The 19,156-nt window shown below is 50.3% G+C and overlaps 2 protein-coding genes across 4 annotated transcripts in view; both read right to left on the bottom strand.

Moving 5' to 3' along the window:
• Positions 1-19,156, bottom strand: part of LOC120383937 (E3 ubiquitin-protein ligase TRIM39-like) — a 961,691-nt gene that overhangs the window by 805,504 nt on the left and 137,031 nt on the right. The window lies entirely within an intron of this gene.
• LOC120383908 (butyrophilin subfamily 1 member A1-like) overlaps positions 1-19,156 on the bottom strand; it is a 40,046-nt gene that overhangs the window by 3,523 nt on the left and 17,367 nt on the right. For 2 of the 3 annotated variants that reach the window (XM_039502231.1, XM_039502232.1), the window contains exons 5-7: positions 15,965-16,081; positions 2,998-3,018; positions 2,867-2,893 (exon numbers count right to left, since the gene is read on the bottom strand). In XM_039502231.1, coding sequence (XP_039358165.1) covers positions 2,867-2,893; positions 2,998-3,018; positions 15,965-16,081 — 165 coding nt within the window. The remainder of the gene's footprint in view (positions 1-2,866; positions 2,894-2,997; positions 3,019-15,964; positions 16,082-19,156) is intronic. The other variant, XM_039502233.1, reaches the window with a different exon arrangement.

A 19,156-nucleotide genomic window follows, 5' to 3' on the forward strand; every position in this document is an offset into this window, starting at 1 on the left:
CTCAGGTGTCTCCACCTAATGACTGTGCCAGCCACCCACCTCGCTCCCATTAACCAGCCCTGGGTCAGACACGCTGGGAACTTTCACACCAAGACTCTGGAGACACTTTGGGTTCAACAATACAGATGATGGCAGTCTGAGTCTCAGAACTGGGTGGACAGATTCAGGCAGGCTTACGGGGCTCCCTCTTTGGCACTAAAAATAGCCGCGTGGACGTTCAGGCTCAGGCTGGAGCTCAGGCTCTGAAGCTCTGGGTGGAGCCAGGTCTGGCCCTCAGAGCGCACACGGGGACATTGTCTGTGTGCACGTCCCCTTCACCCCCTTCCTGGGATGGGGAACAGCAGCCCCAGGGCCCCTCCCTTCACTCCCCAGGGCAGGGGAGTGAGAGCCCTCGGCCTCCTGGGCAGTGGGGCCTCCCAGCACAGGTTCCTGGGAGAGCGTGAAAGTGTCTCCACACAGAGAGCTCTGTGCACCCGGCAAATACACAGATGTGCCCGTGGATCAGGATCTGGGCCTATACTCCCCCAGGAGTGATGGAAGCTCTCTAAAAGTAGAGGGGCCACCAGTGCCCAAACTGTGGCCCCACCCTCCTGTGCCAGCCCTTCTCCCTGAGTCCCCACCCTCACATTGCCCCTTCCCCCCGAGACCCTACCCTCACACCACCTCTTCCCCCACAACACCCTGATCACTCCTCTCTGCCCCTCTCTCCCCTCTGCCCCAATCGCTCGCCCTTACAGCCATTAAAAAGTGGGAGGCCATAGCCTTTCCATTAGTAAAAGTGATGGGACCATGGTCTCCTTGCCCCTCTCTTCCAGTGCCCTTTATTTACCCCCACCCCGGGAGGAGAGGAGCCTTGGGGCAGCGTCAGTGAGCTCAGTGCTGGGATACGAGTGGGGTTTACACCCCTGCTGCTGGAGCTCTGTGTATCAAGAGTACGAGGACGTCACAGCAGCCGTGTGAGCCCCCCACTGTCCTGCCAACATGGCTCAGCCCTGATACCTGCCGGAGCCTCTCCCTGGGGAGGAATCGTCCCTGCGGCCCGTTCAGGCCTTGGCCTCCCTGCGGAGATGGCCGGTGAGGCTGCCGTTAATGTGAGTTACAACATGAGCTCCTGTCCACTGGGAACTGGACTCTGAGCCTGGGCTGAGATCGGTGACTAGGGCGTGAAAGGCCCCAGCTGCCCTCACTGCCCCCCTGAGCCAGCTGGTTCCCCTTCCGCCCCCCCAGTGCCCCCAGTGGGCAGGGCGAGGGCCTGTCCAAGGAGCAATGGGCACAATCTGTAGCAAAGCATGTCGAGGCTGGAGATGAGGAAACACTTCCTAATTCTCAGGGCCATAAATCTCTGTACCCAGCTCCAGGGGAGGTTGTGGGATCCCCGTCACTGGGGGGTTTTAAGAACAGGACAAACCCCTGCCAGGGAGGGTTTAGGCCCTGCCCCAGCACGGAGGGCTGGAATAGGAAACCTCTCGAAGGCCCTTCCAGCCCTGCATTGCCATGAGACTAGGTTACAGCTGTTCTGGGGCTGGGCCCAGGGTCCTGGGGGCTCTAAGCCTGGTGTGGAGCACATGGGGGAGTTAACAGTTAGTGACCCTGGCAGTTCAGCTCATCCCTTTGTACATGTTACTTTCATGGGAAATCTGTGAGTCTGTCCAGGACATTACAAGTCCCAGGTGTGTCAGTGGTTGTAGAGGGGGAGCTGCAGCGTGTCAGTGCCTGCACAGAGGGAGCTCTGGATCCAGAGTGTCTGGGAGCTGCAGAGATTGGGCAGCTTGGAGCAGTGAGTGAGATGGGGATCTCAGGGCCAGTAGGGCCCATTTATACCGCACAAATACTGGATATGGGGGATCACTGCCAGGGTCGGGGGGGGCGGCAGTGGAGTAGATCTGGCACCATGTCCTGCTTGGCAAGGTTGGTGCCTGGCACAGCCCCAGGAACAGGAGCCCCTGGGGGCTGGTGCCCTCTCCTAGGGGTGGGAATAGGGACACTGTACCCAGGGTTGGGATGGGGACACAGCGCCCGAGGTGAGGGGACAGGTGGTGTATGTGGATCAGGCAGATTTCCTGGGATTTTTGCACCTCAGAGGTGGTGACCTTAACAGGACCCCCAGTGGTGTTTATGTAACTGCCTTGAATGCCCCCCCGCCAGCTCTGTGCAGTCAGATACCCCGGAGTGCGTGGACACCTGGCCAGCGGTGCTGCAATGTGCGTGCATGGCCCCTGGGCTCTCTGATCCATGCTGGAGCTGCCCAGACTCTCTCAGCATGCACCAGGGCACACACACAGTCAGGCTGCAGGCTGGGTACAAACACACACACACCCCTCAGCCACGGCTGTGAGGCAGAAAAGTTTCCGCGTGGGCACAATTTGTTGCAACTGGGTCAAGGGAGCGTCACAAGCTGGTTATAAAAACCTGTCTGCCCTTGTAGTGGGGACAGGGCCTTCCTCCCCCCCAAATCCAGGGAGACACTGAACAGCTCCTGTCTGGTCCTGTTACGCTAGAAGGAAATTGTGGGCTAAAGCTCGGTCTGAGTATAGAAACCCTGTTGCTGGAAAGAGAGAACTGAACAGTTCAGTGCAAAAGATGGCCAGATAAGAATGTTCATCCTGCAGATCTCAGGTACCGCCCTGGAAAGGTGACACCAGGGGGCAGCGTTTCATCACCAAACAGCCCTTTCCGAAAGGGGGCATGTCCCTGATACCCAATAAACCTGGGGTGTCTCCTGCCCCTTTCCATCCACCCCAGTGACATTGCTGTTTCCAACCTATTGGATGTCATAAGAAAATGCTCTGTGCAGGGAAAGGAGCAGAGAGCTCCCAGGGGAAGGTGGGTGTTACCGTGGATAAAACACCAGTGGTATGTACAGTACCTGCGTAGATCTGGGCGCGTCTCCACCCTGCAACCAAACACAGACAGAGGGGTGAGAACGCCCCTGAACACCGACACACTGAGCAGGAGACAATGTCACACAGGGTGATACTGGGGGGGAATGGAACTTACTGAGCTCAGCCTGGAGTTTGTCTAAAAATGAAACCAAGAGAAATGAGTTAACACCACATAAAGTGACCAGATGTTCCCATTTTATAGGGACAGTCCTGATATTTGGGGCTTTGTCTTATATAGGTGCCTATTACCTCCCATCCCCTATCCCGATTTTTCACACTTGCTGTCTGGTCACCCTAATATCTCTTCTGCAAGATAATGTGAAGTGAGTCAAAAAGACCTTAAAGCAGCAAAGTTAAAATCCTTAGACTCAGCCTGGAGGCTACATCAGCAACCAAAGCCTGGCACCTCCCGAGCAGCAAAGGAATCAGCAAGGGGAGAAATATTGTAACCCCACCCGGCCAGGTGCAGGCGGTTGTTAGAGCCAAACAGGGATCCCTCAGCAAGTGGAAAATATTAACCCTGTGAAGCCTGCAGAAAGGAGCATGCATTACATCCGGTGAAGTGCACGATGGGAATTAGGAGGCTAAAATGGAATTAGGAGAGTGAACATCCAGAGAGATAAAACAAATACCAGGGAAATATTTCAGTCCATCAGTATCAGGAAGCCTGTGAGAGAATCGATGGGTCCCCTGGATCAGGAGGGGGGAAAGGGAGCAATTGAGGAGGGTAAGGACAATGCTGAGAGACTGACTGGTTTCTTTGCATCAGTTTCCACCACAGAGAATGTTGGGGAGAGACCTGCCCTGGGATCGAGGTGTGAAGAGGAGATATTGGAACAACTGATAAGTTAAAGAGCCAGCAGCCACCAAGAGCAGCTTAGATCCCTGCTAAGTGGCAAACGCCCAAGAGTTTTGAAATGACATCAGACGATATGGCTGAGCTGCTAACAATAATACGCATCTCTCATTAAAATCAGCTACACTCCCGGAGATTCAGAGGGTTGGGAATGTTGTACCCAGCTTTAAAAATTTGGCCAGAGTAATTCTGAGAATTACAGTCCAGTGAGCCTTACCTCAGTGCCTGGTAAATTGGCTGAAACAAGAACTAAACCAGAATTCTAAATCAGCTCTATGAGAATGATGGGAAAAAGTCCAAGCAGCACAGCTGGAAAAGAAAACTGTGGGTATGTCTACACTTAAACCCCTACAGCAGTGCAGCTGCACCACTGCTGCTGGGGGGCTTCAGCATAGACCAGGAGTAGGCAACCTATGGCACACGTGCCAAATGCGGCACCCGAGCTGATTTTCAGTGGCACTCTCACTGCCCGGGTCCTGGCCACCGGTCCGGGGGGGCTCTGCATTTTAATTTAATTTAAAATGAAGCTTCTTAAATATTTTAAAAACCTTATTTACTTTACATACAACAATAGTTTAGTTACATATTATAGACTTATAGAAAGAGACCTTCTAAAAACATTAAAATGGCACACGAAACCTTAAATTAGAGTGAATAAATGAAGACTTGGCACAGCTCCTTCTGAAAGGTTGCCAACCCCTGGCATAGACACTACCTATGCTGAAGGGAGGGATTCTCCCATTGTCATAGGTAACCCACTTCCCCGCAACCCACCTTCCATCGACCTAGCACTGTCTACACCAGGGGTTAGCTTGGTAAATATAAACTGCATCTCTCAGGGGTGTGGATTCACACTCCAGAGAAACGTAGCTATACCAGTATAAATTCCTAGAGTAGACTAGGTTTGTGTCTCACTAATCGATTAAATGTCAGTGAGTTTGTCAGTCCAGTATGGTACAAAGGAGAACCCAATGACATAACTGATGTGGTATTTCAAAAAGTTTTTTAAAAAGTTCCTCACAAAAAGTTGTTAAGGAAACTAAGGCTGTCTACACTACCACTTATGGCTCCAAAACTTAAGTCACTCAGAAGTGTGAATATTCCACCCCCTAAGCGACATAATTTACACCGGCATAAACGTTAGTGTGCACAGCGCTATGTCGGTGGGAGAAACTCTCCTGCCCACATAGCTACCACCGCCCGCTGGACGTGAATCATTATGCCGATGGGAGAACTCTCTCCTGTTGGCACAGAGTGGCTCCACTAGAGATCTTACAGTGGCCCGGCTGCATCGGTTCAGCTGTGGCATTAGAAGCTCTGTAGTGCAGACATAGCCTAAGTCATCATGGGGTGAGGGGTAAAGTGTTGTCCTGGATCAGAAACCAACTAAATGACAGAAAACACAGAACAGGAATAAATGGTCAATTTTCATCTGGAAAAAGGTTAGCAGTGGGGTGCCTCACAGTCAGGTATTAGGACTGGTGTTTAGTCTATTTCAGTGGTGCTCAAACTGTGGGTCAAGACCCCAAAGTGGGTTTTGACCCTGTTTTAATGGGGTCGCCGGGGGTGGCTTAGAGTTGCTGGGGCCTGGGACTGAAGCCCGAGTCCCACCACCTGGGGCTGAAGCTGAAGCCTGAGGGCTTCAGCCCTGGGCACTGGGGCTCAGATTACAGGCCCCCTGTCTGGGATGGAAGCCCTTGGGATTCAGCTTTGGCCCTGGCCCCCACACCCAGGGAACGGGACTCAGGCAGGCTCAAGCTTCGGTCTCCCGTCCTGGGGTCATGTAGTAATTGTTGTTGTCAGAAGGGGGTCGCGGTGCAATGAAGTTTGAGAGACCCTGGTCTATTTATCAGTGACTTGGAACAAAGGATAAGCCTGAAAGTGGCAAAATTTGCAGCTAACACACAATGATTTAGGTTACCAAAGAAGTCTGAGTTATTTCAGAGGGACCAAGCTTGGATAACCTGATGGCAGATGAAATTCAGTGTTGATCAATGTGAGGTAACACACGTTACAAGGATAATCAGACCTATGCATGCAGGTTATTGGCTTTAAAATACTCAGGAAAAAGACCTGGGCATCCCAGTGGACACCTCTGCTCAATGTGATCTAAACTCTCAGGGTGAGATTCTGTGCTCAGAACCTGCAGCCCAGGGGCACTTGAGGGCTCAGGCAGCTTTAAGCGCTACCCTGTATCCTCTTGACCCTGGGTGCTCTGGATGCCAGAGCAGCCCCCGCTGTAACTCAGGGCTTGTCTGCAGGGCAAAGTAACACCAGTGTAAGCAGAGTCAGGATGAGCTCTACCCTGACATCTGGTGGTGAACTATGGGAGTGTGGAAAAGAATTTCAGGGGCTGATCTTGTTTGTATAGGCACACCCACCCTGCCTAGCATGAGCCCATGGCAGCCCTAAACGGTCACTTTGACAGCTGTGGGGTCCCCAATTTCTCGTTATTGGAGCAGGAGGAATAAAGTGTTGTTATCCTGATTATGTGAATGAAGGACTATGAAACTGTTTTATGGCAGAGGATCTCACCATCAAATAAGTAGCACTTGCTAGACAAGGGACATGGGTTCCAAAACCCAGTGAATTGAGAGGGGTTGGGGGAATTGGTATGTGTTTTGTTAGGGTTTTAGAACATCAATTGTGTTCCCTCTCTCCACTGCTGAATAGCAGAGCTAATTTTGATCCTATTAAGAGTTTAGCTAGAGGCTACTGAGCTGAATTTGCTTTGGCTCATGGTGTACCAGCACTGGGACTTCTCTATTACACGCTGAAATGATAGGATGGTTGGAGTGGTCAGTGGAACAGTGAGCGGAGTGGTTTGCAGGGACAGCTGAAGCAACTCATGGGTCAGCTGGAGGAGCAAAGTGACTGGTGGAGTGGAGCCATTTGTGGTGAAGGCTGCAGCAGAACTCTACGGAGAGGTGGAACAGTCAGCCTCAAACCATGTAAGGTGCCCCTTAATACCCTGTGTGCTGCTCCTCCCCCCATTTCCACTCAGGCTTGGGGGGTAAAACTCTGCAGATAAACTTTTGAACTCTGGGGCAGCACTGACCAGGGACAGAGATTTTTGGGTTGTTGGACTTTGGGGTGATTGGACTTAAGATGGAAAAGGACCTAAGTGGAAAAGGACCTTGCCAAAACTTACTTGGTGGGTCTTTTGCTCATGGTTTATGTTATTAATCCTGTTTGTGGTGTTTCCCTAACATGATGCTGTATTGTTTCCCTCCTTTATTAAAAGGATTTTGCTACACTTGGACTCCATGCTTGCAAGAGGGGAAGTATTGCCTCTTAAATGCGCCCAGGGGGATGGTATGTAATTGTCCCAGGTCACTGGGTGGGGGCTCAAGCCGGTTTCGTATTGCGTTATTGAAATGGAACCCCTGGATACTGAACCTGACCCTTGTTGCTTCCAACTCAGAGGGGCAGAAGGGTTATACCAGTATAAAATAAGTTGGGCATTTAAACCACTCATGTTATACCAGCATAATGCTCCATATGATACACTTATTCCATAATAAGAGTGGGTTTTTCTGGCTTAGCTTGTGCCTTTAGTTACAGCAGCCTTTCCCTGGGTGCATATGGGCAGCAGCACAGCCCAGAATCTCTGCAGCACCGTGCGCTGTGGTCCCGCCCTGACACCCCCCTCTTGTTCCCAGGCCCATCTTCCCTACACCCCTACAACAGGGCTTGTGAGTGGGTCCTCAGAGGGCAGCCCGCAGCTGTTCTCTGCACTGCCTGCACTGGAGCGAATCCTCCCCTAGCTGGATCCAAGCCTTTTGGAGCCCAGTTATGCTGTTTTGGTCCTTTTACTGACTATAAAGGGGTTGAAGTGTGGGTGAAAATCTCACCCTCCATTTATTAAAATGTGTCCAGCCTTTCTGGGTTTGAAGATAGCATTGAACAAGTGACCTGGGTGTAAGCAAGCAAGTTGGGTGCACCAGCCCAATGAGATCTGTCTGAGTCTGCAAGAAGCGCTGTTTGATGCTCATACTTATCAAGTGGGGCTGGGATGCTGACATTAAAGCCTGATCGATGACAATTTAATTGTCACCATTTGCAATTATTTCACTGTTGATCATTTTAACAGAAACATCCAACTTCTGTGCTTCTCTCTCACAGCTGGATGCAAGGACTGATACCGAGGAGGGAGGGAGGCAGTGGGGCAATGGCAGATACTGGGGCAGAGGGGCAGCTACCTGTCATCAAAGGTTGCTGGGGTGAGGAACAGTGAATTCAATTCCCTCCATCCAAATACAGAGTGACCACTTTTATGCTAAAACAGGAAGGGAGAGACTCATAGACTCATAGACTTTAAGGTCAGAAGGTACCATTATGATCATCTAGTCCAGGGGTCGGCAACCGGTGGCTCGCGGCTCGCCAGGGTAAGCACCCTGGCGGGCCGGCCCGGTTTGTTTATCTGCCGCGTCGGCAAGTTCGGCCGATCGCGGCTCCCACTGGCCGCGGTTCGCGGTCCCAGGCCAATGCGGGAGGCAGGAAGCTGCGGCCAGAACATCCCTCGGCTCGCGCCGCTCCCTGCCTCCCGCATTGGCCTGGGACCGCGAACCGCGGCCAGTGGGAGCCGCGATCAGCCAAACTTGCCGGCGCGGCAGATAAACAAACCGGGCCGGCCCGCCAGGGTGCTTACCCTGGTGAGCCGCGAGCCACCGGTTGCCGACCCCTGATCTAGTCTGACCTCCTGCACAATGCAGGCCACAGAATCCCACCCATCCACTTCTATAACAAACCCCTAGCCTATGTCTGAGTTATCGAAGTCCCCAAATTGCAGTTGGAAGACCTCAAGCTGCAGAGAATCCTCCAGAAAGTGACCCGTGCCCCATGCTGCAGAGGAAGGCGAAAAACCTCCAGGGCCTCTGCCAATCTGCCCTGGAGGAAAATTCCTTCCCGACCCCAAATATGGTGATCAGTTAAACCCTGAGCATGTGGGCAAGACTCACCAGCCAGCACCCAGGAAAGAATTCTCTGTAGTAACTCAGATCTCAACCCATCTAGCATCCCATCACAGACCACTGGGCATACTTACCTGCTGATAATCAAAGATCAATTGCCAAATTAATTGCCAAATTAGGCTATCCCATCATACCATCCCCTCTATAAATTTATCAAGCTTAGTCTTAAAGCCAGATATGTCTTTTGCCCCCACTACTCCCCTTGGAAGGCTGTTCCAGAACTTCACTCCTCTAACGGTTAGAAACCTTCGTCTAATTTCAAGTCTAAACTTCCTAGTGTCCAGTTTATATCCATTTGTTCTTGTGTCCACATTGTTACTAAGCTTAAATAATTCCTCTCCCTCCCTAATATTAATCCCTCTGATATATTTATAAAGAGCAATCATATCCCCCCTCAACCTTCTTTTGGTTAGGCTAAACAAGCCAAGCTCTTTCAGTCTCCTTTCATAAGACAGGTTTTCCATTCCTCGGATCATCCTAGTAGCCCGTCTCTGAACTTGTTCCAGTTTGAATTCATCCTTCTTAAACATGGGAGACCAGAACTGCACACAGTATTCCAGATGAGGTCTCACCAGTGCCTTATATAACGGTACTAACACCTCCTTATCTTTGCTGGAAATACCTCGCCTGATGCATCCTAAAACCACATTAGCTTTTTTTACGGCCATATCACATTGGCAGCTCATAGTCATCCTGTGATCAACCAATACTCCGAGGTCCTTCTCCTCCTCTGTTACTTCCAACTGATGCGTCCCCAATTTATAACTAAAATTCTTGTTATTAATCCCTAAATGCATGACCTTGCACTTTTCACTATTAAATTTCATTCTATTACTATTACTCCAGTTTACAAGGACATCCAGATCTTCCTGTATGATATCCCAGTCCTTCTCTGTGTTAGCAATACCTCCCAGCTTTGTGTCATCCACAAACTTTATTAGCACATTCCCGCTTTTTGTGCCAAGGTCAGTAATAAAAAGGTTAAATAAAATTGGTCCCAAAACTGATCCCTGAGGAACTCCACTAGTAACCTCCTTCCAGCCTGACAGTTCACCTTTCAATATAACCCGTTGTAGTCTCCCCTTTAACCAGTTCCTTATCCACCTTTCAATTTTCATATTGAGCCCCATCTTTTCCAATTTAACTACTAATTCCCCATGTGGAACCGTGTCAAATGCCTTACTGAAATCGAGGTAAATTAGATCCACTGCATTTCCTTTGTCTAAAAAATCTGTTACTTTCTCAAAGAAGGAGACCAGGGTGGTTTGGCATGATCTACCTTTTGTGAAACCATGTTGTATTTTGTCCCAATTACCATTGACCTCAATATCCTTAACTACCCTCTCCTTCAAAATTTTTTCCAAGACCTTACATACTACAGATGTCAAACTAACAGGCCTATAGTTACTCGGATCACTTTTTTTTCCTTGCTAACATAGTTCCTATTTTTAAGAAATTCTCCAGTCGTACGGTACAACCCCTGAGTTTACCGATTCATTAAAAATTCTTGCTAATGGGCTTGCAATTTCATGTGCCAGTTCCTTTAATATTCTTGGATGGAGATTATCTGGGCCCTCTGATTTAGTCCCATTAAGCTGTTCGAGTTTGGCTTCTACCTCGGATGTGGTAATATCTACCTTCATATCCTCATTCCCAATTGTCATCCTTCCATTATCCCTAAGCTCCTCATTAGCCTTATTAAAGACCGAGGCAAAGTATTTATTTAGATATTGGGCCATGCCTAGATTATCTTTAACCTCCACTCCATCCTCAGTGTTTAGCAGTCCCACTTCTTCTTTCTTTGTTTCCTTCTTATTTATATGGCTATAGAACCTTTTATTATTGGTTTTAATTCCCTTTGCAAGGTCCAACTCTACATGGCCTTTAGCCTTTCTCACTTCATCCCTACATGTTCTGACCTCAATAAAGTAGCTTTCCTTGTTAATCCCGCCCATCTTCCACTCCCTGTAGGCTTTCTGCTTTTTCTTAATCACCTCTCTGAGATGCTTGCTCATCCAGCTAGGTCTACAACTCCTGCCTATGACTTTTTTCCCCTTTCTTGGGATGCAGGCTTCTTATAGTTTCTGCAACTTTGACTTGAAGTAATTCCAGGCCTCCTCTGCCTTTAGATCCACAAGTTCTTCAGTCCAATCCACTTGCCTAACTAATTTCCTTAATTCTTTAAAGTTAGCCCTTTTGAAATCAAAACCCCTAGGCCCAGATGTATTTTTGTTTATCCTTCCATCTAGTTTGAACTGAATTAACTCATGATCACTCAAACCAAGGTTGTCCCCTATAACCATTTCTTCTGTGAGGTCCTCACTACTCACCAAAACCAAATCTAAAATGGCATCCCCCCTTGTTGGCTCTTCAACTACTTGATGAAGAAATCCATCAGCTATCACATCCAGAAAAATCTGAGCCCTATTACTACTACTAGCACTTGTCCTCCAGTCTATATCTGGGAAGTTAAAGTCTCCCATGATCACACAATTCCCATTAGTGTTTACTTCATTAAAAACATTAAAGAGGTCTCTATCCATCTCCAAATCAGACCCCGGCGGTCTGTAGCACACCCCAAGCACTATCTCAGGGGAGGCTCTAGTAGCTTTCTTTCCCAATATGATTTTTGCCCAGACAGACTCTGTCTTATCCATTCCATCCCTTCTTATTTCTTTACAGTTAACCTCATCATTGATATACAATGCTACTCCACCACCTTTGCCTTCGTTTCTGTCTTTCCTAAACAGCACATACCCTTCAATACCTGTACTCCAGTCATGACTACTATTCCACCATGTTTCTGTTATCCCTATAATATCCGGTTTCACTTCCTGCACCAGTAGCTCTAGTTCCTCCATTTTGTTTCCTAGGCTCCTCACATTAGTGTACAGACAGCTTAATTTTTGCCGTTTGGCTTCACTGACATTCTTTATCTGGTTAGGCACAGACATTCTACCACCAGTATCACCTATTAGACTGGTATCTACACTACCCTTCCTCCTTATGTCCATTCTTCTGCTCATGGCTGTATCCTCTCTTACTTTGTTTTCTTCCCTCTTGGTGTTACATTCTGGCGTGGAGATTACCTGGACATCTCCCAACCATCTCCCCCAAATTCCTAGTTTAAAGCTTTCTTAATCAGTTGGGCGAGCCTCCATCCTAGAAGTCTATTTCCCTCCTTACTCAGGTGAAGTCCATCCCGAGAGAATAGTCCTCTGTCCATGAATGCTTCCCAGTGGCCGTACATCCCAAAGCCCTTCTTATAGCACCACTGCCTGAGCCATCTGTTGATCGCCATAATCTTGTCACACCTTTGTTGCCCTTCTCTAGGAACAGGCAGAATCCCACTGAAGATCACCTGAGCCTCGATTTCCTTAAGTGTCTTCCCCAGCCTTGCATAGACTCCCTTGATAAGTTCCAGTGAGAACCTAGCCGTATCATTCGTTCCCATATGAAGGATAATCAACGGATTCTTTCCCACTCCCATTAAGATCCTTTTCAGCCTCAGGTCCACATCCCGTATCTTAGCACCCGGCAGACAGCACACCCTTCAGTTCTCCAGATCAGCTCTAGTTACAGGCCTGTCTATTCTTCTCAGTAAGGAGTCCCCAATCACATAGACCTGCCTTTTCCTGGTGACAGTATGATTCTCTGGTCTATCCCCTGCTCCCACTGGCTGCAAGTCCTCTCGATTCCTGTTCGCCCTTGCAATCCTCCGCAACCCATCCTGTATTCTCCTGGGGCTCACATTTGGTGGTGTCTCCATTGACTCTTCCCCTCTTCCTGTAGGGCTAGCTGCTCTCCTCTTTTTCCTTGCCCTCTCACCTTCAGCGACCACCTGCTGTGCCCCTTCTTCATTTTCCAACTCTGCAAACCTGTTCCTGAGCTCTATTTCTCCTTCACTGGCCCGTCTTTTCCTCTGCCTGGTTCTCTTAGTTACATGCTTCCACCGTCCATTTTCCTCACTCAGCAGTCTCCCCTCAGAATTCTTAGGTCCTGCTTCCATCTGCAAGTCTGAGATTATCCCTTCAGCCGCCTCATTTCTTTGCTCCATCATCTGCTCGAACCCCCTTCTAAACTCGACCTGAGTTTCCACCTGCATCTCCAGTCCTCGGATCTTTTCTTCCATCAGCTCTATCAGGCGGCACTTCATGCAGACGAAACTCTTTTCAGGTAACCCCTCCAGGATCATGTACATGCCGCAGCTTCCACATCCAGTCATCCTCATTGTGTCTTTCACTGCTGCCTCTGTATCGGTCATAGCCTTCCCACTGAAAACCTGTTAGTCATGGAAACAAAAACCAAAACAAACCCCAACAGGCACCAGAACACTGGCAGACCACCACCCCCTCCCTTCACTAGCCTGTCAGTTCTTCTGCCTAGGTCTAGGTCTCCCCCGAAGACTCACCCTGTAAACTCCCAGTGAAACTCCCCTGTTTACAGCTCTGTTTGCTGGCTGCTGTGCCGCTGCAGCTGTCTATGATACATTTCCCTTTCCCTCCCCTCCCCCAATACAAAATGCTTCCTGGATATGAGAGCAAACACACGCACATAAACACACAGCACATAGCAGGTCACTGAGGGTGAAATCCTGCCCCTTCCCTCTTTACATGGCTGTGGAAGGGGGGATCCCAAGTGAGAGATCCTGTTAAATACTGGACAAGTCTTATAGTCTCCAGCAGGGGTGAAAGAAATTTACAGGACTTACCGGTACTGCTGGAGTCCTGAGGGGGGCATGGCCTCATCTGGAAGAGGCGGGGCCTCTCAAGATTTAAAGGCCCTGGGGCACCAGCTGTGGCTGGGAGACCCAAGGCCTTTAAATCAACCAGGGGCTCCCAGCTGAAGAGGTGGCTGGGAGACCCCCGGGGCTCAGGAGCAAATTAAAGGGCCCAGGGCGCTGGCCGCCAGGGGGAACCCGGAGCTTGCGGGGCTGGGGCAGGGATTTAAAGAGCCCAGAGCTCCTGTCTCTGAGGGAAGCCTGAGCCCTTTAAATCCTTGCCCCAGCCCAGCCACCAGAGCCATGGCTGGGATTCAAAGGGCTCTGGGCTGCCCACAGCCGTGAGGAGCTTTGAGCCCTTTAAATCCCCACTGTGGAAGCCGGTGCGGTCCAGCATGGCATACTGGCTCTTGTCGGAACACCGGACCAGACCAGACCGGCTTGCTTTCACCTCCGGTCTCCAGCAATGAGCCTGGCCCATGTGGGCTGCTAGACAGAGCTGCTCAGGCCCCTTCCCTTTCGCAGCTCATCTGTGTCAGTGCGATAGAGAGAGAGAAAAGGGCGAGAGGTTGGATTTCATTCCATCACGTGTAGGGTGAAGTTCCTATTACTGTTTAATGCAGCTCCACTGTAGTTATGAGACAGAGAAACAAAGAGCCGGACAAATGGGTCACACAGATAGGTCTGTCTGTGGAGGACTCTGCCCTCTGCATCCCTGCTGCCTGGGACTGGACTACAGTGATGGCTGGTTCAACCTGTCCCCACAGGCGGAGGCCTCTATGGGTCGTAGCAGCCGACCCTGCTGCTTGAGTCCTAGACCCACTCACATCAGATATGGCTGTTGTGGGAAGGAAGGTCTCTGTTTATCGAGTTCCCTGTCTGGTGCCCTCTGTGCCCATCCCTTGAATGGCCCCAGCTCCCGACTGTGGGGATGGGGGAGGGAAGAGAGTGATGGGAATGGGACTTTGACCTGGGCTGGATAAGGAACAGGGTCTTGCTGGCTCCATCCTAGGCCAGATCCTGATCTTGTGGATGGTGTCTGCCCCTTGGTCCTAGGGATAACAGGGAAGAGCTCCCCCTAGGGGGGATAGTGGTAGATAGTGGGTGTCCCAGCAAAGAATGGGGTGGAGGTGCCCTTCCTAAGCTGGATTTTCAGGTCACTATCACTGCTGAGCACAGCCTGAGCTAGAGCATCTTGTGCCCAGTGTGAGCAGCATGTCAGACCAGCTGTGCAAATCCTGAGTGTGTTTGTGTTATTACAGCATCCTAGCCACAGCTCACCAGGGCAGCTCGTGCGGAGAATTCTCTGAAAGGCCCAGGGAACAAGACAGTGACAGTTAATGGTTCTGATTGTTTAGTGTTTGGAAATGAGTCCAGCATAGCTCTCTGGGCACATACACAAACTTTACATACAACTCAAAATTAGTTAATCTCTGGCACCTAAACATGGACTCAACCCACATAACGTATCTGTTAAAGCAGGGCTGGGGACCCTTTCTTCTATCAGGGGCCACTGACCCACAGAAAAAAATAGTCGGGGGCTACACACAGCCCCACAAGCAGGGGGCAGGACGCAGAGCCTCGGGGCTTCCCCTAGGCTCTGAAGTGGTGCAAGAAATGAGGGGTTCAGAGTGCGGGATGGGGCTCCAGGTTGGGGCAGGGGGTTGAGGTGTGGGAGGAGGTGAGGGCTCTGTCTGGCAGTGTGGGTTTGGGTTGGGGTGCAGGAGAGGGCTCCAGGCTGGGGCAAAAGGGTTTGGAGTGCAGGAGGCGGCTGAGGGCTGGGCAGGGAGTTGGGGTGTGGGCTCCAGCTGGGGGTATGGGCCCTGGGGTGTGGCCACGGATGGGACAGGGGGTTGGGGTGCAGGAGGCGGTTTGGGGTGCAGGCTCCAGGATGGAGTTTGGATGTGGGAGGGGGCTCTTTATTCATTTATTTATAAATGGACACAAATCTGACATCAGGAATTATAACATTCAAAAACCAATAGAACACTTCAATCTCTCTGGTCACTCAATAACAGACCTAAAAGTGGCAATTCTACAACAAAAAAACTTCAAAAACAGACTCCAACGAGAAACTGCAGAACTGGAATTAATTTGTAAACTGGACACCATCAGATTAGGCCTGAATAAAGACTGAGAGTGGATGGGTCATTACAAAACCTAATTTCCCCCTACTGTTACTCACACCTTCTTGTCAACTGTTTGAAATGGGCCACTGTCATTACCACCACAAAAGTGATTTTTCCTCTCTTGGTATCCTACTGTTAATTGAATTGTCTCGTTAGATTGACCCCTCCACCCCCGACTTGGTAAGGCAACTCCCATCTTTTCATGTGCTGTGTATTTATACCTGCTCCTGTATTTTCACGCCACGCATCTGATGAAGTGGGTTCTAGCCCACAAAAGCTTATGCCCAAATAAATTTGTTAATCTCTAAGGTGCCACAAGGACTCCTCGTTGTTGTTGTTGTTTTTTAATCTCTCTCTCTCTCTCTCTCTCTCTCTCTCAAAGTTCCTGCCTCTTGCTACTTAACCTTTTGCTCTGTGTTGCCTCCAGAAGCAGTAACTGGCCACGGGAAGGAGAACAGCCAGGAGAACCAGGACCACACCCAGAGCCACCATCCAGGGACTGACTCGTGGGAAAAACAGCTCTGCAAGAGAAAGTGCCATTGATTTAGGAGCAAACATGTCCGGAATGAAGGCAGGACACTGTGACAGTGGTGACTCTGTGACTAGTTAAAAGAATCTCACTGGGAAATATGGCTGCTTTGTGCTTTATTATTAAACCAGTGAGAGATCAAGCTTTAGCCTGGTTACTGAACATGTTTAATTAATGGGAGGGGGCATGTTGGGGGGTCGGGTGCAGCTCCATTATGCCACTCCTATCCCCCACTGACATACGTTCAGGCATTCCCTAAATTGCTCTAAGTAATCCCAAAGCTGCGGCCAGTGCAGAGTAGCCCTTAGAATCAGAGAGTTGTGACCAGCTTCCTGACACCCACGACTCTCCTCAGCCATATGAAAGAATCTGGTCCAAAATATGTTAATACAGGATATTAATAAAAACAAAAGTTGAGCCTGGAGATTCAGAGTAATAATTCCTCCAGAGTCCTCTTCTCTGGGCTTGGAGCAATGGCTGACTAGAGGGTCCTTGCTAAGTGATTAGTGTGGTGTATTGAAAACTGTAAAAATTACAAGCTGACACTTGAAATCCTGAGGGGATTCCTGGTCCTGCTTGCAGGCTAGGGGGCTTTGTAGGGAGCATGCATCTGGGTCCTCTGCAGTCAGTCTGCAAAGAGCCAGCCTAGAGCAGGGTGGGTTTGGTTCTGCCTTAGAAAGCAGCCTGCTTTGTCTCTCTTTGTATTTGGCTGTGGCGTGTTAGACTCCTGGATTCTTAGAAATAAAGCAGTGTGACATGGCAGCCTTTCAGGAACAGTATTTATGTTTTGTTTCTAACTTTCCATGTGTGCTGTGAACAGTCAGGTAATGCTGGGCATATCATAGACTAACCAGCAGTGCAGCACTATGAGACCTCAGACAAATAGTGCTTTACAAATACAACATTCTTACTATTACAGTGATGAAAGTTATTTGGTAGATAACACACAAAATCACAACCTTTTTTTCTAAAAATTAAGGTGCTCTTAGGTAAGATTTTGTTTCTGCATACTTTGGGCCTGAACTTTTATTGCTGGTATTTTCAGATGTAAGCTAAGTAGCAACGCTCAGGCCATATTCAGGGCTCTCTTGTGCTAGTCAGGAAACGTGACTTTATTACCCAGATTTTCATAAATATTTAGCACCAAAACTCTCATTGAGAACAAAGGAGAATTCCCTCCCCCACCCCCACAGAGAATTGTGATGGTCACGGCGTGTGCGCATATGCACACACACACACACACAAAGTGAGATACAAGCATAAATACTCCTGCTGGAAGGCTGCAGTGTATCATGACTTTATTTCTTAGAATCCAGAATCTGAATACACAAGAACCCCAGAATAGAGAGGGAGGCTTCTCTCTAAGGCAGCAGGTACAACTCACCCACCTTGCGCTACGGTGGCTCATCTATAGGCACAGTTAGTGTGCAGCAGGCTGGGGTGTAAATCCACTGTGCACTGGCCTGCTGCACACTAACTGGCTGTGTGCACCCTGCTGCACTGCACTAAAAGTTCCCTGGTGCACTTTGATCTGTTCCTGTTTTAAGGGGGGTAGATCAAAGCACAGCATGGAATTTTTAGTGGATGTAGCAGGGTCCAGCCCAGGCCTGCACAACATATGGCCCACGGGCTGCGCCTGCATGTGGCCCACATGGGCTCACTGTGCGGCCCGCAGAGTGAGTAGGCAAGCAGTGGGGGGGGGGGAGACAAGCCAATGGCTGGCCGGCTGGCTGCCTGGTGGGCGGGACGATGAAGAGGCCAGTGGCAGGCTGGGGAGTGAGGATGAGCCAGCGGCAGGGGGCAGGGGCGGCTCTAAACATTTTGCCGCCCCAAGCATGGTGGCATGCCGCAGGGGGCGCTATGCTGGCCGCCGGGAGGGCAGCAGGCGGCTCCGGTGGCCCTCCCGCAGGCGTGCCTGCAGAGGGTCCGCTGGTCCCACGGTCTGCTGGACCCGCGGCTTTGGTGGACTTCCCGCAGGCACGCCTGCGGGAGGTCCACCGGAGCCACCTGCCACCCTCCCGGCAGCCAGCATAGCGCCCCCCTCCGCGGCATGCCGCCACAAGCACGCACTTGGAGTGCTGAGGCCTGGAGCCGACCCTGGGCAGGGGCAGCAGCAGAAGATAAGAGGCCAGTGGTGGGCAGGCAGGTGAGCTAGCGGCAGGGGAGGGGGGCTGAGGAGGCGAGCGAGCAGGCAGTGGTGGCAGGTGAGCCGGTGGGGGGGGAGGGGAGGCTGAAGAGGTGAGCAGGCGGGCAGTGGCGGGGGGACAGGTGAGCCTGTGACGGGGGAGGGAGGGGGCTGAGGCGAGTGGGCAGGCAGTGGCAGGGGGGCCGGTGAGCTGGCGGCATGGGAGGGGGGCTGAGGAGGCGAGCGGTGAGTTGGTGGCTGACCTGTTCCACTGATCTTGTCTCATAAAAATTGGTCCTTTTTGCTGCTTTTCACTGGGCTGGAGGCTGTCCCAATGCTGCAGAGAGGGTGTTCCTAAAGGAAGGCGTTTGCTTCTAACCCCTGAGGCCGTCAGTATGTCTGCTCATCTCTAGTCTGCCCACTTGATAAATGTCATTGTCCTTGGTCTGGCTCCCAGCCCCTCTCCAAGGGGTGCAGCTGTCTGGAGGTGCTGCCTTCCACGCCTTCCTCAGTCACACCTCCTTCATTCAAGAGGGCAACTGATTACAAAGTGGGTGGAAGATCTTATTCTACTTCTGGCAAAAAGACATTTTTCTTTTACCTTAATTATCCTACCTTAGGGGCCCCCTATAACATATTACCAAGGTTCAATACAAAGTCATATAAAAGTTACACAAAAATGCATAATGCAGAGATTTATCTGCAATTGCATTGATTGACTGCTGTATGCAGTAATAGGGCTGGTCTACACTACGCGTTTAAACCGGTTTTACGAGCGTTAAACCGATTTAACGCCACACCCGTCCACACGAAGAGGCCCCTTATATCGATTTTAATGGCTCTTTAAATCGGTTTCTGTACTCCTCCCCGACGAGAGGAGTAGCGCTAATATCGGGATTAACATATCGGAATAGGGTTAGTGTGGCCGCAAATCGACGGTAT

The sequence above is a fragment of the Mauremys reevesii genome, linkage group 15 (assembly GCF_016161935.1).
Source record: "Mauremys reevesii isolate NIE-2019 linkage group 15, ASM1616193v1, whole genome shotgun sequence".
NCBI lineage: Eukaryota > Metazoa > Chordata > Testudines > Geoemydidae > Mauremys > Mauremys reevesii.